Raw genomic sequence first — 24,538 nt, 5'->3', positions numbered from 1 at the left:
GCTGCTTTTTTGTTTTATCGTATCTTTAAAATGTAGATGCCACAGATTTTCGTCTTTGTGGGGGCGGAAGTGGGCGGTGCGAAGTTTTGAAATATTTTTGAAGCAGTGAGATATCACAGAAGTCTGGATCCAAAACATCGTTGCTCTAGATCTTATAGTCTTTGAGCACTAGGCGCTGAAGGGGACGGACAGACGGACGGACGGACAACGGACAGACGTACAGACAGACAGGGCTCAATCGACTCGGCTATTGATGCTGATCAAGAATATATATACTTTATGGGGTCGGAAACGATTCCTTCTGGACGTTACACACATCCACTTTCACCACAAATCTAATATACCCCAATACTCATTTTGAGTATCGGGTATAAAAAAAAAATCGAACGAGGGGGAACGTTGTGAGTTGCTGCGGAGACCGCAACTCTACAGTTATACCCGATACTAAGTCAGTATGGCTCTCCTCCGGCAGACGCCGCTAATATTAAACAACACGACAAGGAGTGCGTGCGAGAGAGACAGAAAATCAGTCTGAGCGTGACGTCGGGCGCTGCGTAGCCAGTGTAAGTTGATTTGGTCCTTTTGGCTATAAAAACGATCTGATCTGATCCAGATTCAGAAATCTGATAGATATGGTCATTATCTATGATTCTGCGTTTTTAGTTTTCTCGAATGTGCAATATTGTGGATGCAACAGATTTTCGTCCTTTGTGGGGGCGGAAAAGGGTGGGGCGAAATTCTGAGACATACGTTTTATGTGAGATCAACAGAAGTGCGGATACCAAATTTGGTTACTCTACTCTTAATAGTCTCTGAGATTTGTGGATGCCCCAGATTTTCGTCCTTTGCGGGGGCGGAAGGGGGTGTGGCGAAATTTGGACACGAAACGGTCAAGGTCCGATATCACAGGAGTGTGGATACCAAATTTGGTTGCTCGGGCTCTTATAGGTTCTGAGATCCTTGAACTCATATTTTGCAATTGGCAAAGCCAACCATGAAACCTGTGTGTTAGAGAGAGACAGAGCGCGAAAGAATGAAATTGTTTTCTTGATTCTGGCTCTAATAATTATACGATCTGATTGAGATTTTACGATCTAGAACATATAGTCATCCTCTACGACGCTGCTTTTTTGGTTTTATCGTATCTTTAAAAATGTAGATGCCACAGATTTTCGTCTTTTGTGGGGCGGAAGTGGGCGGTGCGAAGTTTTGAAATATTTTTGAAGCAGTGAGATATCACAGAAGTCTGGATCTAAAACATCGTTGCTCTAGATCTTATAGTCTTTGAGCACTAGGCGCTGAAGGGACGGACAGACGGACGGACGGACAACCGGACAGACGTACAGACAGACAGGGCTCAATCGACTCGGCTATTGATGCTGATCAAGAATATATATACTTTATGGGGTCGGAAACGATTCCTTCTGGACGTTACACACATCCACTTTCACCACAAATCTAATATACCCCAATACTCATTTTGAGTATCGGGTATAAAAAAAAATCGAACGAGGGGGAACGTTGTGAGTTGCTGCGGAGACCGCAACTCTACAGTTATACCCGATACTAAGTCAGTATGGCTCTCCTCCGGCAGACGCCGCTAATATTAAACAACACGACAAGGAGTGCGTGCGAGAGAGACAGAAAATCAGTCTGAGCGTGACGTCGGGCGCTGCGTAGCCAGTGTAAGTTGATTTGTTCCTTTTGGCTTTAAAAACGATCTGATCTGATCCAGATTCAGCAATCTGATAGATATGGTCATTATCTATGATTCTGCGTTTTTAGTTTTCTCGAATGTGCAATATTGTGGATGCAACAGATTTTCGTCCTTTGTGGGGGCGGAAAAGGGTGGGGCGAAAGTCTGAGACATACGTTTTATGGTGAGATCCAACAGAAGTGCGGATACCAAATTTGGTTACTCTACTCTTAATAGTCTCTGAGATTTGTGGATGCCCCAGATTTTCGTCCTTTGCGGGGCGGAAGGGGGTGTGGCGAAATTTGGACACGAAACGGTCAAGGTCCGATATCACAGGAGTGTGGATACCAAATTTGGTTGCTCGGGCTCTTATAGGTTCTGAGATCCTTGAACTCATATTTTGCAATTGGCAAAGCCAACCATGAAACCTGTGTGTTAGAGAGAGACAGAGCGCGAAAGAATGAAATTGTTTTCTTGATTCTGGCTCTAATAATTATACGATCTGATTGAGATTTTACGATCTAGAACATATAGTCATCCTCTACGACGCTGCTTTTTTGGTTTTATCGTATCTTTAAAAATGTAGATGCCACAGATTTTCGTCTTTTGTGGGGGCGGAAGTGGGCGGTGCGAAGTTTTGAAATATTTTTGAAGCAGTGAGATATCACAGAAGTCTGGATACAAAACATCGTTGCTCTAGATCTTATAGTCTTTGAGCACTAGGCGCTGAAGGGGACGGACAGACGGACGGACGGACAACCGGACAGACGTACAGACAGACAGGGCTCAATCGACTCGGCTATTGATGCTGATCAAGAATATATATACTTTATGGGGTCGGAAACGATTCCTTCTGGACGTTACACACATCCACTTTTACCACAAATCTAATATACCCCAATACTCATTTTGAGTATCGGGTATAATAAACTACATAAAGTACATAAGGATAGGTTAAAGAAATATATTAATTGAAAGCTTTCATGAAAAAGGTCTGATCAACCTATAAATAAAACATTCTATAAACGAGGGGGAACGTTGTGAGTTGCTTCGGACACCGCAACTCTACGGTTATACCCGATACTAAGTAAGTATGGCTCTCCTCCGGCAGACGCCGCTAATTTTAAACGACACGACAAAGAGTGCGTGCGAGAGAGACAGAAAATCAGTCTGAGCGTGACGTCGGGCGCTGCGTAGCCAGTGCAAATTAATTTGTTCCTTTTGGCTATACAAATTATCTGATCTGATCCAGATTCAGCAATCTCAAAGATATGGTTGTTTTCTATGATTCTGAACTCTGAGCGTGACGTCGGGCGCTGCGTAGCCAGTGCAAATTAATTTGTTCCTTTTGGCTATACAAATTATCTGATCTGATCCAGATTCAGCAATCTGATAGATATGGTTGTTTTCTATGATTCTGCGTTTTTAGTTTTCTCGAATCTGCAATGTTGTGGATGCAACAGATTTTCGTCCTTTGTGGGGGCGGAAGGGGGTGGGGCGAAATTCTGAGATATACGTTTTATAGTGAGATCTAACAGAAGTGCGGATACCAAATTTGGTTACTCTAGCCTTAATAGTCTCTGAGATTTGTGGATGCCCCAGTTTTTCGTCCTTTGGGGGGGCGGAAGGGGGTGTGGCGAAATTTGGACACGAAACGGTCGAGGTCCGATATCACAGGAGTGTGGATACCAAATTTGGTTGCTCTGGCTCTTATAGGTTCTGAGATCCTTGAACTCATATTTTGCAATTGGCAAAACCGACCATGAAACCTGTGTGTTAGAGAGAGACAGAGCGCGAAAGAATGAAATTGTTTTCTTGATTCTGGCTCTAATAATTATACGATCTGATTGAGATTTTACGATCTAGAACATATAGTCATCCTCTACGACGCTGCTTTTTTGGTTTTATCGTATCTTTAAAAATGTAGATGCCACAGATTTTCGTCTTTTGTGGGGGCGGAAGTGGGCGGTGCGAAGTTTTGAAATATTTTTGAAGCAGTGAGATATCACAGAAGTCTGGATCCAAAACATCGGTGCTCTAGATCTTATAGTCTTTGAGCACTAGGCGCTGAAGGGGACGGACAGACGGACGGACGGACAACCGGACAGACGTACAGACAGACAGGGCTCAATCGACTCGGCTATTGATGCTGATCAAGAATATATATACTTTATGGGATCGGAAACGATTCCTTCTGGACGTTACACACATCCACTTTCACCACAAATCTAATATACCCCAATACTCATTTTGAGTATCGGGTATAAAAAAAAATCGAACGAGGGGGAACGTTGTGAGTTGCTGCGGAGACCGCAACTCTACAGTTATACCCGATACTAAGTCAGTATGGCTCTCCTCCGGCAGACGCCGCTAATATTAAACAACACGACAAGGAGTGCGTGCGAGAGAGACAGAAAATCAGTCTGAGCGTGACGTCGGGCGCTGCGTAGCCAGTGTAAGTTGATTTGTTCCTTTTGGCTATAAAAACGATCTGATCTGATCCAGATTCAGCAATCTGATAGATATGGTCGTTTTCTATGATTCTGCGTTTTTAGTTTTCTCGAATGTGCAATATTGTGGATGCAACAGATTTTCGTCCTTTGTGGGGGCGGAAAAGGGTGGGGCGAAATTCTGAGACATACGTTTTATGGTGAGATCCAACAGAAGTGCGGATACCAAATTTGGTTACTCTACTCTTAATAGTCTCTGAGATTTGTGGATGCCCCAGATTTTCGTCCTTTGCGGGGGCGGAAGGGGGTGTGGCGAAATTTGGACACGAAACGGTCAAGGTCCGATATCACAGGAGTGTGGATACCAAATTTGGTTGCTCGGGCTCTTATAGGTTCTGAGATCCTTGAACTCATATTTTGCAATTGGCAAAGCCAACCATGAAACCTGTGTGTTAGAGAGAGACAGAGCGCGAAAGAATGAAATTGTTTTCTTGATTCTGGCTATAATAATTATACGATCTGGTTGAGATTTTACACTCTAGAACATATAGTAATCCTCTACGATTCTGCGTTTTTGGTTTTATCGTATCTTTAAAAATGTGGATGCCACAGATTTTCGTCCTTTGTGGGGGCGGAAGTGGGCGGGGCGAAGTTTTGAAATATTTTTGTAGCAGTGACATATCACAGAAGTCTGGATCCAAAACATCGTTGCTCTAGATGTTATAGTCTTTGAGCACTAGGCGCTGAAGGGGACGGACGGACGGACGGACAGACGGACAGACAGACAGGGCTCAATCGACTCGGCTATTGATGCTGATCAAGAATATATATACTTTATGGGGTCGGAAACGATTCCTTCTGGACGTTACACACATCCACTTTTACCACAAATCTAATATACCCCAATACTCATTTTGAGTATCGGGTATAAAAATCGAATAACAACGATTTTTCTAATTATCAACACAAAAGACAAGATATATAAATTCGAAAAAATTATATACAATAAGTCGTAATACACTACACTTTTAAATAACTCTATATAAATATGTACGTTATTTCTCTAAAAAGGGAGGTGTAATATGCTATCGGTCTGCACATAAGAGGCTGATCGAGTTACACGTGCGCTAGAATATTTGTATGTTTATTTGTGGTCATTTTATGTATTTTAACTATGACAAAGTGTCACACAGTATTTAAGCGGACGCTCCGCAGCTAACTACTAAAAACTAAACTATCTCACAATAAAGTTAAGCTCATGGAAATTTTTGTGTGTGTGCGGGGGGCGGGAGATGTGATTGATTGATTGATTGACTGTCAACTTTAATGCGGCGTGTCCTTGCCTTGATGGAAGCCTCCCTCCTTCTGTCTGTTTGTTTGCCTTCGGATTTATGGCTAAATGCGTGTAATGAATGTAGCCGGCAACAAAAGCATCCGCCATTCGCCATGCGCCCTCCGCCAACCCAATTCTCATTCCCTGGCTATCCTATCATTCTCCCCTCATTGAGCCGCCTTATTAATAACTGAGAGCTGATGCCTCTGCTGCTGCTGCCGCTTCTGCCGCTTCTGCTCTGAGCCATTATAACAGCAATAATAAATAATATAAAATGCTCTGCCAGTATCATAAATATCAGTTACGCGTATTTTATTATCTACAACTGAAGCCAAGGCTCCTCTCAGGGCCGAGTGCTCCTGGCTTCCGTTGCCCCTGTCCATCTGCTTGTGCCTCCCAGCAATCAAGTCGGCTGCCTCCTTATTGAATTGTTTGCCTTAGTCCCCACGGATTTTAAGGGGGCCCAGTCACAGGCCCCGGCGCGTGCATGAGACTGGCATTCGAGGAATTTGTTTGGGGTGGGCCTGGGACGGGGACCACGACTGTTTGGGCTTTGGCTTAAGGAGAATGCCAGACTCCTCCGGGTACTCACCAATGATGGTGACCAGTATCATCAGTCCAAGCAGCACCGATGTTACTGCCATCCGCAGCAGATACGTGAAATCATCTTCTGCCACTTCGCTGGTCGTCACATTGATCCCCGCACTGCCATTGGCCATAGCCAGTTGCCCGTCGCTGTCGCCGTCGCCGTCGCCAACGCCACCTCTTTGCCATTGCTCGATCCTCCTGCGGTGGTCAGAGCTCGGTGGGCAGCCTTGGCTGTGATCCTGGCTGCTGCGGCGGCCACTGAGGCACTCGCTGCCGCTGCGGCTAGGGCGGCTGTGGTCAGGGGTGAGGTAGGGCCGGTGGTAGGGTCGGTGGTAGTTGCACTCAGGGCTAGGGAGCTCCGGAAATGTTTTCTCTTTTCAGGCCCAGAGCCATAGTAATGCTTTCTCTGCTTGTTATTGTTCGTATCTTCTGCCTCTTGCTCCTCTTCATCATCGTCCTTGTCGTGGTCGTCATCGGGGAGATCGGGCTGGGGCTCCGTTATGAGATAGGCGTTATCATTCATGGTATTGGCTATGTAAATGTAGTCGAGTGCATCTGAAATATTCAGAGAGATATAGAGGGAAATTTAAAGGATGCTGAAGCTGTAGGAGATTCTCGTGATAACCCACCGTTAAATTTGGTGTCGCGCGCCATTTTGCTGATACTTTTCGGGGTTGTTCGCTTAATTGCAGCCGCAGCGGAAATGAGGCAAGCGAGTGAGCAGACGGAAACGGAAGCTATGCAATGGCAATGGCCTGAAAAGGGCACTCGTCCTGTACCTGCTGTGTAGCTCTGTGAGTGTGGGTGCAGCTGTGGCTGTGCTGGTAGTACTGGCTGAGGTGCTGCTGCTTGTCCTGATGGCGGCTACTCAGACACTGTTGGCGGCGCATGGTGACACAAGGAGATGCCCTTTGCGGCCTCTACCGATGTCCCTTTCTCGTTTATTTGTGTGTGTGTGTGTGTGTGTGTGTGTGTGTGTGTAGTGGCAGGCACAGGATGTATTATCCTAACGAGCTTTCAAGTGTTTACACGAAGCATTTACAATTTTGGCTTTTGGCTTTCGCTTTCGCTTTTCTTTTCCTCTGTTCTTTTCTTTTGTTCTGTTCTGTTCTGTTTCGACTTCCTCTTACTGATTTGATGCTGCTGTTGCTGTTGTGTGGATATTGTTGCTGTTGTTCCGGCAGTGTTGCTTTTTTTTTGCTGTTGTTTTTGTACTCTCTTTTTTCGGCTGTGTTGTTGTATGGTTTATTTAAGCTCTTCCGTTCGGTTTCGTGTGTGTTTATGGGCCATTTGATGTGTTATTTTCATATCCTTGAAGTAAATTTCACATCCGGCTTCCGCATAACCAATTGTCGTCGGTCGTTTGGTCGTCCCAGTGCGTCACCTCGTTCAGCGGCATTTCGGGCGAACCTGAAACTGCAATAAAATTGAATTAGACAATAAATTCCCCACCGACCGATAACTAATATGTTTGTATATAAATAGAAATTCAATTTTCATTCGTTTCTCGGTTTTGTTTATTCTCCTTTTTTTGGTGGAAAATAATTTCCTGTAGGTCTGTGGCATTTTTGGCAACAAAATTTATTGAATTCAATTTCCTCTTTGCATTGTGCGTAAAGTCTAAATGAATTTGAAATGTTGCTGCTGCCTCTCCATCTCTTACCACTACCCCTCCGCCCTGCTCCATCCGTCAGCCCCACCGCTTGTTAAATAATTTAACGCAATTTCTGCAATTACACAGAATCACTTGGCACGATAAATAACGAGGGGGAACGTTGTGAGTTGCTGCGGACACCGCAACTCTACAGTTATACCCGATACTAAGTCAGTATGGCTCTCCTCCGGCAGACGCCGCTAAGATTAAACGACACGACAAAAAGTGCGTGCGAGAGAGACAGAAAATCAGTCTGAGCGTGACGTCGGGCGCTGCGTAGCCACTGTAAATTGATTTGTTCCTATTGGCTATAAAAATGATCTGATCTGATCCAGATTCAGCAATATGGTCATTATCTATGATTCTGCGTTTTTAGTTTTCTCGAATGTGCAATATTGTGGATGCAACAGATTTTCGTCCTTTGCGGGGGCGTAAGGGGGTGTGGAACAAACTCGTCTCGGTCCGATATATTAGGAGTGTGGATACCAAATTTGGTTGCTCTATGCTACGTGTGTGTTAGAGAGAGACAGGGCGAGAAAAAATGAAATTGTTTTCTTGATGCTGGCAATAATAATAATACGATCCAATTCAGATTCCGCAGTCTTAAAGATATGGTCATTCTCTACAATTCTACGTTTTTGTTTTTCTCATATCTTTAAAATTGTGGATGCCACAGATTTTCGTCCTTTGTGGGAGCGGAAGTGGGCGGGGCGAAGTTTTGAAATATTTTTGAAGCAGTGAGATATCACAGAAGTCTGGATCAAAACATCGTTGCTCTAGATCTTATAGTCTTTGAGCACTAGGCGCTGAAGGGGACGGACAGACGGACGGACGGACAACCGGACAGACGTACAGACAGACAGGGCTCAATCGACTCGGCTATTGATGCTGATCAAGAATATATATACTTTATGGGGTCGGAAACGATTCCTTCTGGACGTTACACACATCCACTTTTACCACAAATCTAATATACCCCAATACTCATTTTGAGTATCGGGTATAATAAAAACAACTTTCACTCAAATCGCTTCACTTGCCTCGATTTATATTCACGGATCAGATGATCGAGCAGAGGTGCTTACAGCACGGAGTTGCCGGACAGCGTAGGACAGTCATAGGGTTGCCAGATCGGCCAACCAGTTTGAAAGTTGAGCGCCAACCGGAAAATCGCTCGGGCCCCAAATTTTAAATTTTAAAGTTCATATTTCAAATTCGAGTATTTGGCAATTACAAACAGGAAGAATGGAGGAGGAGGAAAAGCGGGTCTTTGAGAGGAGAACTAGCCTGCAGCGTTCCCCACCACAGTGGCAGACGACCCGAGGCATTTGGCCCAGGGAGCAGGCAGTTGAGAAGCCGGCCCAGCTAAGCCTTGGTACCGGAACTCCACTTAAGGCGCCCCTTAAAAGGTGAAGAGCATAGCGCACGCCCGGAGGCCAAGGCCCCGTCCGGATGTTATTATCATCGAGCCAAAAGGGGAAATGACTTACGCGGAGATCCTTAACCTCGTCACCCGCAACCAGAGCGAGAAGATGAAGAAGGTCGGCGAGAGTGTGAGCAGAGTGAACAGCCAAAGGTGCTCTTCTATTGGAGCTCAAAGACGCCTCGAAGGAGACCGCGCAGCTGCTTCGCGAGGACATAGGCACTGTCCTAGGAGGCAAGGTGGAGGCGCGAGCACTCACCCAGCAGACGAGGCTAGAGATGCTCGACTTGGATGAGATGGCTACCACGGAGGACGTGAGGAAGGCCTTCAGCGAGCAAATGGGGATTACTCTCGATGCGGACGCCATTAAGAGTTTGCGCCCAGGCTTTGGTGGTACCCAGCGGGCTATTATTTGCCTGCCGGCGACCCTTGCGACGAAGGCGCTATCCGTTGGAAAGGTCAAAGTGGCATGGTCCGTCTGCCGCATACGGGAGCGAAACCTGCCGTTAAAGTGCTTCAGGTGCCTTGAGATCGGCCACGTTGCACTTAATTGCAAAAGCTCTGTGGACAGAAGCGGGTGGTGCTTCCGCTGTGGGTCTGCGGAGCACAAGGTAAGCGACTGCCACAATGAGGCAAAATGCTTCCTTTGTGTCGGAAAGGGCAAGCCCCACTCACACGTAGCTGGTAGCCACAGGGCCCCCATGGCACCCAAAGAGAAGGCAAGTCAATACGCTGGACATGGTTAGGTTTTACCAAATAAAACTAAACCATTGCGAGGCTGCCACAGATCTGCTCTCTCAGTCGGTGCGTGAAATGAGATCGGACGTTGCCATAATTAGCGAACCCAACATTTCCCCCGAGGATGGATTCTGGGTCCCAAAGCTCCTCAGGCAAAGCAGCAATATGGGCTTGCGGTAAGCCTCCTCTGCGGCCCTCAGTGTGCGCTGAGTTCCGACATTTCGTCAGGGCAAAACTGGGGAACTTATGGATTTACAGCTGCTATCTCCCCCCAAGCTTGAGCCGTCATAGCTTCGCTGTGGCGATGGACGAATTGGCCGACGACGCCAGGCACTACAAACCAAATGTGATTGCCGGCGACTTCAATGCTTGGGCCCAGGAGTGGGGCAGCGACATCTCCAGAAGCAGCAGCTCGGACGCCATATACAAGGGACACGCACTGCTTGAGGCCTTCGCTGCGTTGGACGTAGTATTGTTGAATCAGGGGACCGCGAATACCTTCAACAGGGGTGGCTCTGGGTCAGTCATCGACCTTACATTCGCCTCTAGTAGCCTTTCCCCTCTGTCCACCTGGCTCCTGGGGAACCACTATACGGCCAGCGACCACGAGGCAGTGGTGTTCTCGATAGGCGGAGAAGGTGGTTGCAGACTGACCAGGGAACGCAGACAAGCCGGAGAGCAGCCTACAATCCCGAATCAATGCGGATTCCAAGGTTCTTGGAGGCGCTGAGGCATATGGAGGTCTGAGGCTCAGCTCAACAGATGGTCAACCAGCTTTTGGAGTCCCTACTGCTCGCTTGCGATGCCAGTATGAGTCGCAAGAGGCCATTCAAGGGTAAGCAATCGCCGACCTATTGGTGGAACGACGAGATCCAGGAGGCCAGACGCACTTGCCTGTCAGCTAGAAGGCGATATCAACGGGCTCGCAGAAGGAGTGGCACTAGCTGGCCAAGGCTACAGGCGGAGTACTGCGGAGCTAGAAAAGCCCTAAAGAACGCCATCAAGGAGAGCAAGAGGGAGTGCTTCCTGCAGCCTTGCGACTCAGCCGAGAAGGATCCGCGGGGACGTGCCTACAAGACGGTAATGAAGCGAATTCATGGCAGCAACGCGGGGTCGCCGTCTGACCCAGACCAGTTGCGGACGATTGTTGAGGCATTGTTCCCATCCGGGGCTCACGGTCTTGCCATCAGTGCCGTCGCACACCAGCCTGCATATTCGGTCGAACCAGTCACGGAGGACGAAATCGTCGCCCTGGCCCAAAGCTTAAAGGCCATGAAGGCTCCAGGCCCTGATGGAATCCCCAACCGTGCGGTAAAACTGGCGATGGCATACAACCCGCACGAGTTTGCTAAGGCATTCACGCAGTGCCTGCGGGAAGGTCTATTTCCGCCGCAGTGGAAGTTGCAACACCTGGTGCTATTGCCAAACCCAGGAAAGCCGCCGGACGATCCCTCCTCGCTTCGACCGATTTGCTTAATCGACTCGCTGGGAAGACTCTGGAACAGATAATCCGTAGAAGACTGGACAACGCCGTCGAGGATGCTGGGGGATTTTCACCAAACCAATACGGCTTCAGGAGTGGGAGGTCAACGGTGGACGCCATAGGCAGGGTAGTCGACATAGTCTCCAAGGCAGTGGAGGGAACTCGATGGAAGGGCGGCAAGAAGGAATACTGCCTGATTGTCACCCTAGACATCAGGAACGCCTTCAATACGGTGAAGTGGGAGTGAATCCTGGACTCACTTAACCGGCGCGGTGTACCCCAATACCTTCAGGCAATCGTAAGGAGCTACTTCGAGGGGAGACTGCTGGAGTCTAATACGGCGGCCGGCGCGCAGACTCACGGCATAACGGCAGGCGTTCCCCAAGGATCAGTGATGGGTCCCCTCTTATGGAACATTGCCTACGATGCTAACCTGCTACGCAGATGATGTCGCCCTGACGGTGGTAGTCAAGCCCCTGGACGTCGTCGAAGCAAATTGCGACACCGCAATCCAGCTGATTGCAGACTGGCTCCGTTCTGCGGGACTAGAGCTAGCCGCTCATAAAACCGAGGCAGTATTGGTGAGCACCCGTTCGATTGTGGAGACCGCTCACATCAGGGTTGGCGACCAGAGACTATCGTCGAAACGAGCCATTCGGTATCTGGGCGTGATGATCGACACCAGGCTCAGTTTCCGTGAACACCTAAGCTACGTCCAGGAGAAAGCGGCAAACACGAGTCGGGCGCTGTTCCGAATACTGCTGAACACCCGTGGCCCGGAGCAGGAGAGGAGGATTCTGCTGACCAGCGTAGTCCGCTCAGCCATGACCTACGCAGCAGACGTATGGGCGGATGGCATTAAAGTTGCCAGCTACGCTAGGGGCGTAAAAGCCACTCATCGCCTCTGCGCGCTCCGGATCTGCTGCGGCTTTCGGACCATATCCGACGACGCTGCCCTAGTACTGGCGGGTGTCCTACCTATCGACTTTCTGGTGCTTGAGGAGAGGGCCGTGGCCGAAGCCATCCGGGCCGGCGCGGCAAGGAGAGACGCGCGCAAGCAGGCCCGTGAAGGAAGCCTCAGAGCATGGCAAAGCCGCTGGGACGGCTCTGATAAAGGACGGTGGACACACCGCCTGATTCCGGATGTCCGATATTGGATCGGCAGGCGACACGGTGCGGTCAATTTCCATTCCACACAGCTTCTGGGCGGACACGGCTGCTTCAGCCATTACCTTTGGAGGTTCGGCCACGAGGACTCGCCGAACTGCTCGTGGTGTGGCGACGCCACTGAAGACGCTGAGCACATCATTTTTCAATGTGGCGAGCCGCCGGCGGGCAGCTCACGCCGAACAACTTGATCGAAGGCGATTGTGGAAGACCGCATGGTATGATCGGCCTGGAGCAACTTTGCAGCCGGCGCCATGAAGGAGCTGCGTAGGTGCGAGCGCCGAAGGAACGAGAGTGGCTAGGAGGAACCATGGTCCCTGCGAAGCAATGCTTTGCGGCCGTCCCGCAGAGACCCGGAACATCCTGCCGGTCTCTCCAACTCAATACAGCTCCCTGTCTAGCTATAGTTAAGTCCCAGGCTTATAAAATTTAATAAAATTAAGAGTTAATACATGTGTGGGGCGGAAGTTTTGCGTGCGTGCGACGGGCGCCATCGCCAGCGGCTGCTTTCGTCTCCTACTTGCTCTGCCTTTCAGCAAAATAAATTTAAAACGTATAAAAATGAAAGCAAACGAAAGAAAATACCCCAAGAGCGATGCGAGGGAACTGTCAAGCTCCTGGTAAAGTGTCATCGTATGGAACTACATGCATACGCACACACACACACGTACTTCGAGTACGCACACATGTTCGTTTGCATAGTATACATTGCGGCGCCATAAAACCCCGAGCGAGAATGTTGCATATTTAATGCCAGCTGAGTTTATAGTCTCCGAACACACTCTAGGCCAAAACAGGGGATTTGGCCAACATTGCGATAGATTTGGCTTGGCCTAGGACGACCCCCCAGACTATGCATCATATGTGGTTGATGGGCATCTTGCTGAAAACAGAGGTAGCATTTGGTTATTGAAGCCACCTTTTTTATGCGACCTTTCAATATTAATCTCTTCCATATTCACCCAAAAGAGTCTGGCATCTGCGACTTGCTGGTGTTTTATTTTTTCGTATCTCGTCTCGAATTGAATTTGTTTACAAGTTGCTGCACAGTAACCTAATGCATGAACTGCTAATTACACAGCTTAAAATGCCAAGTGAGCTTTCCCGAGAGCCCTAGGAAAACTTAACATAACAGAACAGAAACTGAAAGTGACTGAAGGCATAGCTCATTAAAATGCTTCCATTACATGCTGCGCTGCGCTGCGCTGCGGCAGAGTCGAGTCGAGTCTGATAGACAATGCCACAAAGACGACTTGTAGGGCTTTCCCCTTTATGCGGCTTACCCCTGCTTAGCCCTGCACTCCAACTGCACCACCACTTGATTAGCAGGCACTTGGATTAGCTTTTGTCAGTTATATCTACGAGTGGATGAATGCCAGTCCTTGTCCCCTTCGGTTGCCATCTCTTAGTGTAATGAGGACTTGCATTACTTTCATGCAAACCGAAATGGAATTCGGACAAGTGCATAAAAGACTCACCAGAGCTCAAGGCGGGGGTTTTTAGAAATGGCAGCCGGTTCGCATGCCGTTCCTCGAAATTATTAGGTGGAACCGCCACACCGCCGCACAATATCCTTCAAATGCCACTATCGTGCACGCTTATGCTTGTGTGCTGCCTGTGTCTGTGTCTGTGAGTGATCATGTAACTAACATTTTCAAGTTCAAAGTCGATTTAATACGGAAGCTTATGCCAGCCGTGAGTGTTCAAGGGAACTATGGCCACGGCACAGGGGAGAGCACGAATGGCTGTTCATGTGGGGATACGTGAGCGTGGCTCGTTTGAAGTGCATTTGAGTGTGAAGACGACACATGTCGCTTAAATGCACACACATACACAGACATACAGAGATACACCTGACTATCGTGGAAGGTTCTCTGGCCCAGTCTTCCACTTCTTCGCTGAGTGCACTTGTTGCGGTTCGTCCAGCCCTCGCCTGCCGCATACATTATGCAAGTGTATGCCAACTGCATCTGTGTGATTCTGTCTATGCCTGTGTGCGAGCATGTCCCTCGCTTTTTAAGGTCGGGAGGTGGGCTTATCGCATATTTATGCAGTGTGTCCTTTGAAGCAGCCGACCAGTACACACCGGGCTATAAATCAACTTTGGTTCACCGCATTTTGCTCGGAGCACCGCTCCTTCCCTTTACCCCCTCCCTGTCCTATTCATATCCGCATCGCAGCAATTACGAAAATTGCCTATCTATGCAATAGTTGTGGCTGCCTTGCCTTGCCTTTCTTGCCGCCTTCTGCCAGGGATAAATAGTTACCAGGCGCACTCTACTCTTTACTTTTCGTTCTTGTTTGCCCTTTGCCGAGTCATAAATCACGAGAATAGCAGAAACGCGAGGGCAGAACGAAGCGTTCTCCATCGATGCAGGCACGTGTTTAATACTTGTCCATATTCTACGACTGACAGAATAAACTGACGCATTTTTGGACACATTCTCCGAGCTCAAATCTCTACGGCCCTTGCCAAGGAACTTGTCAATCTCTCCCTCTGATGCCAAAGGACACACAATTGTTATGCTCGTCATATGAGTGTGCCTATTTGGATGTTCGTGTTTCTGTGTGCGTGTGTGTGGCCTATAAAAATGCAGTTTTCCGAATGCAGGCCAAAGCGATGTCACATTGTTTGCCTCTGCCTCTGCCAATGCCAGATGTTTGCTGTTCGAAATGGGGGGAGGGGGGATGGTAGAGCAAGTGAATGAAATGGAATACAATAAAATAAAATAAAGTAAAATAAATGACATAAATTTTTCATGCGACGCTCGATTTGATTCACCGCACACACGGACTACACACACACATAGATTTATAGAGATTCAGACATGACCAGACATTTATCAGTTGGTTCACATGCATTGTGAAGATACTAATGTACATATTAGTTCAGCTCTGTAAGTGGCTGACTGGGTGGAGACACTCGCCCGTTCCCCCAAGCCGCACTCCGTCTGTGCCCCGGTTCTGTATGAGTTGTTGTCGGTTCCTTTTTGCACCACTTCCGCTTCATTTCAAGCACCATTTTTCTCTATCTTTGCAGTCGAGTGTTTGCGCTTTGTTTCCACGTCCTGGACGGCCTTTCAGCAAGCCAGCCAGCCAGCCTGCCAGCCGGCCTGCCAGTCAGCCAACCAGCCTTCATGCGGCCTGTCCATGCTCCATGTCTCATGGCACATGCCACTCGCACTTCCCGCTTGCGGTTGCAGCTGTTATGTATACAGCATCAGCTCCATTGCCTGCCTGTTTTGTTTCCCATTTTCTATTTTGCCTTCTCAGTTTGGATCCCCTCTCTTTTTTACGATTCTGCTCGCACTGCCATTGCAGTCGGTAGGGCTGGCTGGCAATGGGTTCTCCAATCAGTCTGCTGCAAATAATTTATATCGCCTGAGTCTGTGTCGGCACCTTCTCTCCTTCTCTGCTTCCATTCTAAATAGTTTATGGCTTTGCTCTGAGAGTACCATAAATATTATCCATACGCAGCTCTGGGAATTCGAATTGTAATTAGCCTGGACATAGCTACTAGTATTTGTCGAGGGCTCTTCTCTAATTGCTCATTAATATTCAATTGCCTGCAGCTTTTGTTCAATTATTCAAGCCGCAGCTTTCACCAGAGAAACAAAACTGTACCGCCTGTAAACTTTCCCGCCTTCCACAGAATTCTTCACAAAATCCGAATAAAAGCGGAATTTGAAATGTAAAAATATTTAAACTCCAGTTTATTTGAAAACGCTGGCGTGAAATAAATAAGTTCAAATGCATTTTTTTATCCTCGAAAAAGTAAAAACCAACAACAGAAAGGTCGGAAATGCGGGCTGTCGAAGCCGGGGATACTCTGTCAAAGGGATTCGCTAGAAAAATAATAGTAAACTAATTTTATTCCAATTTTTTCCACTTTTTCCACTGGAAATTAAAAACAATAATTCCTCTGACACTCGCATGTCATCGAGCATAACAATGAATGACATTCAAATATAAACATAGTGCACGAGTAAGCTGCAAAAATATATTCCCTTGCAGCCAACAATTTTCGTATTCATATTGCACGCCATATTGAGGGAGGACTGAGGAACACCTATGACTGGAGTCAGGGTACATTTCTAGCCAGGCCTTTGGATAAGCGACGATTAAAATAGTTGCGCTTTTACGGTTTTTTGCATCCCAAAAGTGTGGAATGCGCAACACGGAAAGAGCGTGTAAAAGCTGTAAACAAATGTTGATATTTTGGAAAATTGGGGAATTCTAATTCGAGTAAATATCTCGAAAAATATCTGAGCTTTGCCCGAAAAGAACTAATAGCTTGATTATTGGGGCAATTAATAAATAAAAGCCGATGTGGCAGAGAATGAATGCAGAGCTGTGGCAAGTGGAAAGTGGAGAGCGGAGTGTGCTGTTTGTCCCGTAATAAAATATATGGTCCGGAATTGTTGGCTTTTAATTACTTTTGAGCAGCGTTGTCTACCAGCATACATCCACGTGCCAGGCGAAAACGAGCATGCATATATCTCTATATTTTCTTTAATGTCAGGGCGGAATGATAATAAATTTCTTCATACAATATCCTGCATTTAAATAACACTTCCTGCACCACCAACTCTAGGCCAAGGCATCCGTCGACGTAGTCCTCGCTGTCCATACGTCAGGCCCCGATGCGAAGCCCGACGTTTCCAGACAGTGAAATGAATTTATTTGACAGTCGCACCAGCAACGGCAACAGCAACAGAAACAGAAACAACAACTGCAATCTGGACTCCGGGACTGGGAGCGACTCAAGGACCAGTTGATTTCGCGCTGAATGGCGTGCGAAGGCACTTTGCTTCATTACTTTGTGTGTATCCATCGCGCATTCCCCATTCCCCAGCTCACTCTTAATCCGGTACCCCGTATCCAGAATGCTTCGTATGCTATTGACGAGCCCAAAACTGTGGAGGATTGTTGTTTACTCGGGCCTTCGGCCGGACTCCCTTACGAACCAGTCTAGCGATGATGCGAACGGTGGAGCGGGGGACATCTTTACCACACAATACAAATTTATGAGCCTTGTGCGTGTGTCCCTTTTTCGTGTGTGTGTCTCTTAATTTTATTAAATTTTATAAGCCTGGGACTTAACTAAAGCTAGACAGGGAGCTGTATTGAGTTGGAGAGACCGGCAGGAAGTTCCGGGTCTCTGCGGGACGGCCGCAAAGCATTGCTTCGCAGGGACCATGGTTCCTCCTAGCCACTCTCGTTCCTTCGGCGCTCGCACCTACGCAGCTCCTTCATGGCGCCGGCTGCAAAGTTGCTCCAGGCCGACCATACCATGGGGTCTTCCACAATCTTCTCGATCAGGTTGTTCGGCGTGAGCTGCCCGCCGGCGGCTCGCCACAACTCCTCCCTAATAAGTGAGAAGCGCCCACATTGAAAAATGATGTGCTCAGCGTCTTCAGTGGCGTCGCCGCACCACGAGCAGTTCGGCGAGTTCTCGTGGCCGAACCTCCAAAGTTAATGGCTGAAGCAGCCGTGTCCGCTCAGAAGCTGTGTGGAATGGAAATTGACCACACCGTGTCGCCTGCCGATCCAATATCGGACATCCGGAATCAGGCGGTGTGTCCACCGTCCTTTATCAGAGCCGTCCCAGCGGCTTTGCCATGCTCTGAGGCTTCCTTCACGGGCCTGCTTGCGCGCGTCTCTCCTTGCCGCGCCGGCCCGGATGGCCTCGGCCACGGCCCTCTCCTCAAGCACCAGAAGGTCAATTGGAAGGACACCCGCCAGGACTAGGGCAGCGTCGTCGGATATGGTCCGAAAGCCGCAGCAGATCCGGAGCGCGCAGAGGCGATGAGTGGCTTTTACGCCCCTAGCGTAGCTGGCAACTTTAATTCCATCCGCCCATACGTCTGCTGCGTAGGTCATGGCTGAGCGGACTACACTGGTCAGCAGAATCCTCCTCTCCTGCTTCGGGCCATGGGTGTTCAGCAGTATTCGGAACAGCGCCCGACTCGTGTTTGCCGCTTTCTGCTGGACGTAGCTTAGGTGTTCACGGAAACTGAGCCTGGTGTCGATCATCACGCCCAGATACCGAATGGCTCGTTTCGACGATAGTCTCTGGTCGCCAACCCTGATGTGAGCGGTCTCCACAGTCGAACGGGTGCTCACCAATACTGCCTCGGTTTTATGAGCGGCTATCTCTAGTCCCGCAGAGCGGAGCCAGTCTGCAGTCAGCTGGATTGCGGTGTCACAATTTGCTTCGACGACGTCCAGGTGCTTGGCCACCACCGTCAGGGCGACATCATCTGCGTAGCAGGTTAGCTGACATCCGCCTGGAAGAGCTAATCTCATGACTCCATCGTAGGCAATGTTCCATAATAGGGGACCCATCACTGATCCTTGGGGAACTCCTGCCGTTATGCCGTGAGTCTGCGCGCCGGCCTCCGTATTATACTCCAGCAGTCTCCCCGCGAAGTAGCTCCTTACGATTGCCTGAAGGTATTGGGGTACACCGCGCCGGTTAAGTGAGTCCAGGATGCACTCCCACTTCACCGTATTGAAGGCGTTCCTGATGTCTAGGGTGACAATCAGGCAGTATTCCTTCTTGACGCCCTTCCATCGAGCTCCCTCCACTGCCTTGGAGGCTATGTCAACTACCCTGCCTATGGCGTCCACCGTTGACCTCCCACTCCTGAAGCCGAATTGGTTTGGTGAAAGTCCCCCAGCATCCTCGACGGCGTTGTCTAGTCTTCTACGGATTATCTGTTCCAGAGTCTTCCCCAGCGAGTCGATTAAGCAAATCGGTCGAAACGAGGAGGGATCGTCCGGCGGCTTTCCTGGCTTTGGCAAGAGCACCAGGTGTTGCAACTTCCACTGCGGCGGAAATACTCCTTCCCGCAGGCACTGCGTGAATGCCTTAGCAAACTCGTGCGGGTTGTATGCCATCGCCAGTTTTACCGCACGGTTGGGGATTCCATCAGGGCCTGGAGCCTTCTTGGCCTTTAAGCTTTGGGCCAGGGCGACGATTTCGTCCTCCGTGACCGGTTCGACCGAGTATGCAGGCTGGTGTGCGACGGCACTGCTGGCAAGACCGTGAGCCCCGGATGGGAACAATGCCTCAACAATCGTCCGCAACTGGTCTGGTTCAGACGGCGGCCCCGCGTTGCTGCCATGAATTCGCTTCATTACCGTCTTGTAGGCACGTCCCCGCGGATCCTTCTCGGCTGAGTCGCAAGGCTGCAGGAAGCACTCCCTCTTGCTCTCCTTGATGGCGTTCTTTAGGGCTTTTCTAGCTCCGCAGTACTCCGCCTGTAGCCTTGGCCAGCTAGTGCCACTCCTTCTGCGAGCCCGTTGATATCGCCTTCTAGCTGACAGGCAAGTGCGTCTGGCCTCCTGGATCTCGTCATTCCACCAATAGGTCGGCGATTGCTTACCCATGAATGGCCTCTTGCGACTCATACTGGCATCGCATGCGAGCAGTAGGGACTCCAGAAGCTGGTTGACCATCTGTTGAGCTGAGCCTCCGACCTCCATATTCCTCAGCGCCTCCAAGAACCTTGGAATCCGCATTGATTCGGGATTGTAGGCTGCTCTCTGGCTTGTCTGCGTTGCCCTGGTCAGTCTGCAACCACCTTCTCCGCCTATCGAGAACACCACTGCCTCGTGGTCGCTGGCCGTATAGTGGTTCCCCAGGCGCCAGGTGGACAGAGGGAAAGGCTGCTAGAGGCGAATGTAAGGTCGATGACTGACCCAGAGCCACCCCTGTTGAAGGTATTCGCGGTCCCCTGATTCAACAATGCTACGTCCAACGCAGCGAAGGCCTCAAGCAGTGCGTGTCCCTTGTATATGGCGTCCGAGCTGCTGCTTCTGGAGATGTCACTGCCCCACTCCTGGGCCCAAGCATTGAAGTCGCCAGCAATCACATTTGGTTTGTGGTGCCTGGCGTCGTCGGCCAATTCGTCCATCGCCGCAGCGAAGCTATGACGGCTCAAGCTTGGTGGGAGATAGCAGCTGTAAATCCATAAGTTCCCCAGTTTTGCCCTGACGAAATGTCGGAACTCAGCGCACACTGAGGGCCGCAGAGGAGGCTTACCGCAAGCCCATATTGCTGCTTTGCCTGAGGAGCTTTGGGACCCAGAATCCATCCTCGGGGAAATGTTGGGTTCGCTAATTATGGCAACGTCCGATCTCATTTCACGCACCGACTGAGAGAGCAGATCTGTGGCAGCCTCGCAATGGTTTAGGTTTATTTGGTAAAACCTAACCATGTCCAGCGTTTTGACTTGCCTTCTCTTTGGGTGCCATGGGGCACCTGTGGCTACCAGCTACGTGTGAGTGGGGCTTGCCCTTTCCGACACAAAGGAAGCATTTTGCCTCATTGTGGCAGTCGCTTATCTTGTGCTCCTCAGACCCACAGCGGAAGCACCACCCGTTTCTGTCTACAGAGCTTTTGCAATTAAGAGCAACGTGGCCGATATCAAGGCACCTGAAGCACTTTAACGGCAGATTTCGCTCCCGTATGCGGCAGACGGACCATGCCACTTTAACCTTACCAACGGATAGCGCCTTCGTCGCAAGGGTCGCCGGCAGGCAAATAATAGCCCGCTGGGTACCACCAAAGCCTGGGCGCAAACTCTTAATGGCGTCCACATCGAGTGTAATCCCCATTTGCTCGCTGAAGGCCTTCCTCACGTCCTCCGAAGTAGCCATCTCATCCAAGTCGAGCATCTCTAGCCTCGTCTGCTGGGTGAGTGCTCGCGCCTCCGCCTTGCCTCCTAGGACAGTGCCTATGTCCTCGCGAAGCAGCTGCGCGGTCTCCTTCGAGGCGTCTTTGAGCTCCAATAGAAGAGCACCTTTGGCTGTTCACTCTGCTCACACTCTCGCCGACCTTCTTCATCTTCTCGCTCTGGTTGCGGGTGACGAGGTTAAGGATCTCCGCGTAAGTCATTTCCCCTTTTGGCTCGTTGATAATAACATCCGGACGGGGCCTTGGCCTCCGAGCGTGCGCTCTGCTCTTCACCTTCTCCCATTCACCTTTGGTAGGTGCAGCTGATTCGGACTTCCTTGCCGGTTGTTCGCGGGACTGCAACGTGGGATGGCCACTCATATTGTTTCTCCGCTTCGGCGAGCTCCTCGTCGGCTTGTCCAGCTTCCTTTTCGTCTCCTGATCACGCCGCTCCACCCTCTCCTTCCTCTGAAACTTTGCGTCGAAGCTGTGAAGCGCGGACTTTTGCATCCTCACCACGTTCTGCGCCAACTCTTTCATCTCCTTATTGAGATAACGGGCGTCCCTCAGCATCTTCGACAATTCCGTCGACTTTTCTACCAGCGAAGCCAGGATCGACCGCAGATCTCCGTCGGCCTTTGGTCCTGTACCGCTTTTGTCTGTGGAAGCACTGCTGAAGTCAAAGGGATTGACAGGGACTTCTGCTGGTGCAGACACAGTCAGTGCTGGCAGCACTCTAAGGGGCGCCTTAAGTGGAGTTCCGGTACCAAGGCTTAGCTGGGCCGGCTTCTCAACTGCCTGCTCCCTGGGCCAAATGCCTCGGGTCGTCTGCCACTGTGGTGGGGAACGCTGCAGGCTAGTTCTCCTCTCAAAGACCCGCTTTTCCTCCTCCTCCATTCTTCCTGTTTGTAACTGCCAAATACTCGATTTTGAAATTAGAAATTTAAAATTTAAAATTTGGGGCCCGCGCGATTTTCCGGTTGGCGCTCAACTTTCAAACTGGTTGGCCCTATCTGGCAACCCTATGACTGTCCTACGCTGTCCGGCAACTCCGTGCTGTAAGCACCTCTGCTCGATCAGCTGATCCGTGAATATAAATCGAGGCAAGTGAAGCGATTTGAGTGAAAGTTGTTTTTATTTTTCCTACCACCAACACGATGGATAGAGAAATGCGCCAAAACCAACGATCACCCCCCCCCCCCCCCTGGCCTATCTGCTCGTCTGCGTTTGCCCCTGCAACCAACTGGGAAGTCTCCGCCGCCAGCCACCATGCGCAGTGAGTACGGGACGCTGAAAGCCTGACTTGAACCGTCTTCTGTTTTGATTCCAGGCGTGATACGGATTTTGTTTGTAGAAAACTCGGAGCTCGCTTGCAAACACGACCGCCCTTGGAAACTCAAACTCAAACTATCCATTTCGTGTGTGTGTGTGTGTGTGTGTGTGTGTTTATGCAGTAGTCAGCCCATTCCGCCACAACATTTGCAGCATAAATTTTATATGTGCCACAGAGCTTGACATGCTTTTTGCACAGACTTCCGGGCCCCCTGGCCCCCTGTTGGATGCCACTTGCCGCCGTGTTGCAGGTAATGCAGCAGCTGCAACACTCGGCACTCATCTCCGCCTCCTTGCATTATGCATGCTGCTGCCGTTGCAGCTTGCATCCTACAGCCGAGAATGGGGCTGTGAGACGGTGTAAGGGTGTGGCATACCACTTTCGGCACTCCTCAATCAATTAGTCACAAAACTACAGCAGCCAGGTGGATGGAGGGGGTATGGAGATGAGCCCCCATAAAGGGCACACAACCCTTCATGCAACTTAACCGTGCTTCAAAAGACCTGAAGGAAAGTGAAACCCGAGAAGGATGTTTAAAGATGCGCAAAGTTTGGAAATCATTAAAGGCACATACACACTCTCTAACAAGTATAGTATGTACATTGTACATACAGATACATATATGTATGCATGGTGGAAATATTGTTTATGTACAGCGGTATGTACCCCCGGCAGAGGCATGCCTCAAAGATTTGTGTGTCGGCCACGTGTGCGACGTGATTTCTTTTCTCATGCAAATAAACGTGAAACGAATGGAGGGGCATCCATCCACCCGAATCATCGATGGGGTGGGGCACGGCCGGAGAGGAAAAGGGTCTGTACTGTACTCTGCACACACTGAATGAAAGTCAGTTAACCTTGGACTGTTCTGATTTTGGTTCAAGTTTTGATTATATTGGTACACATACGACATCAAAAAGATTAGATTTGTGGTAAAAGTGGATGTGTGTAACGTTCAGAAGGAATCGTTTCCGACCCCATAAAGTATATTTATTCTTGATCAGCATCAATAGCCGAGTCGATTGAGCCATGTCTGTCTGTCCGTCTGTCCGTCCGTCCGTCTGTCCGTCCCTATTAGCGCCTAGTGCTCAAAGACTATAAGAGCTAGAGCAACGATGTTTTGGATCCAGACTTCTGTGATATGTCACTTCTACAAAAATATTTCAAAACTTCGCGTTGCCCACTTCCGCCCCCACAAAGGACGAAAATCTGTGGCATCCACAATTTTAAAGATATGAGAAAACCAAAAACGTAGAATTGTAGAGAATGACCATATCTTTAAGACTGCGGAATCTGAATTGGATCGTATCATTATTATAGCCAGCATCAAGAAAACAATTTCATTTTTTCTCGCCCTGTCTGTCTAACACACACGTAGCATAGCCGGCTTTGCTTAGAGTAAAACATTAGCGCCTAGATCTCAGAGACTATAAAAGCTAGAGCAACCAAATTTGGTATCCACACTCCTTATATATCGGACCGAGACGAGTTTGTTTCAAAATTTCGCCACACCCCCTTCCGCCCCCGCAAAGGATGAAAATCTGGGGATATTCACAAATCTCAGAGACTATTATGGCTAGAGTAACCAAATTTGGTATCCGCACTCCTGTTAGATTTTACTATAAAACGTATATCTCAAAATTTCGGCCCACCCCCTTTCGCCCCCACAAAGGACGAAAATCTGTTGCATCCACAATATTGAGGATACGAGAAAACTAAAAACGCAGAATCATAGATAATGATCATATCTATCAGATTGCTGAATCTGGATCAGATCAGATCATTTTTATAGCCAAAAGGAACAAATCAATTTGCACTGGCTACGCAGCGCCCGACGTCACGCTCAGACTGATTTTCTGTCTCTCTCGCACGCACTCTTTGTCGTGTCGTTTAATATTAGCGGCGTCTGCCGGAGGAGAGCCATACTGACTTAGTATCGGGTATAACCGTAGAGTTGCGGTGTCCGCAGCAACTCACAACGTTCCCCCTC

General features: G+C 49.1%; 1 protein-coding gene across 1 annotated transcript in view; it reads right to left on the bottom strand.

The window, feature by feature from the left end:
• Positions 1-6,076: 6,076 nt before the first annotated feature.
• The window catches only part of LOC117192029 (5-hydroxytryptamine receptor 2A-like), a 76,025-nt gene continuing 57,563 nt past the window's right edge, over positions 6,077-24,538 (bottom strand). The window contains exons 2-3 of the mRNA XM_033396751.1: positions 6,697-7,483; positions 6,077-6,622 (exon numbers count right to left, since the gene is read on the bottom strand). Of these exons, the coding sequence (XP_033252642.1) occupies positions 6,168-6,622; positions 6,697-6,721 (480 nt within the window). The 5' untranslated portion in view covers positions 6,722-7,483 and the 3' untranslated portion in view covers positions 6,077-6,167. The remainder of the gene's footprint in view (positions 6,623-6,696; positions 7,484-24,538) is intronic.

Source organism: Drosophila miranda, assembly GCF_003369915.1.
Source record: "Drosophila miranda strain MSH22 chromosome Y unlocalized genomic scaffold, D.miranda_PacBio2.1 Contig_Y1_pilon, whole genome shotgun sequence".
NCBI lineage: Eukaryota > Metazoa > Arthropoda > Insecta > Diptera > Drosophilidae > Drosophila > Drosophila miranda.
The sequence above is the reverse complement of the archived record's forward strand: the minus strand, read 5'-3'. Positions and strand labels throughout refer to the sequence as shown.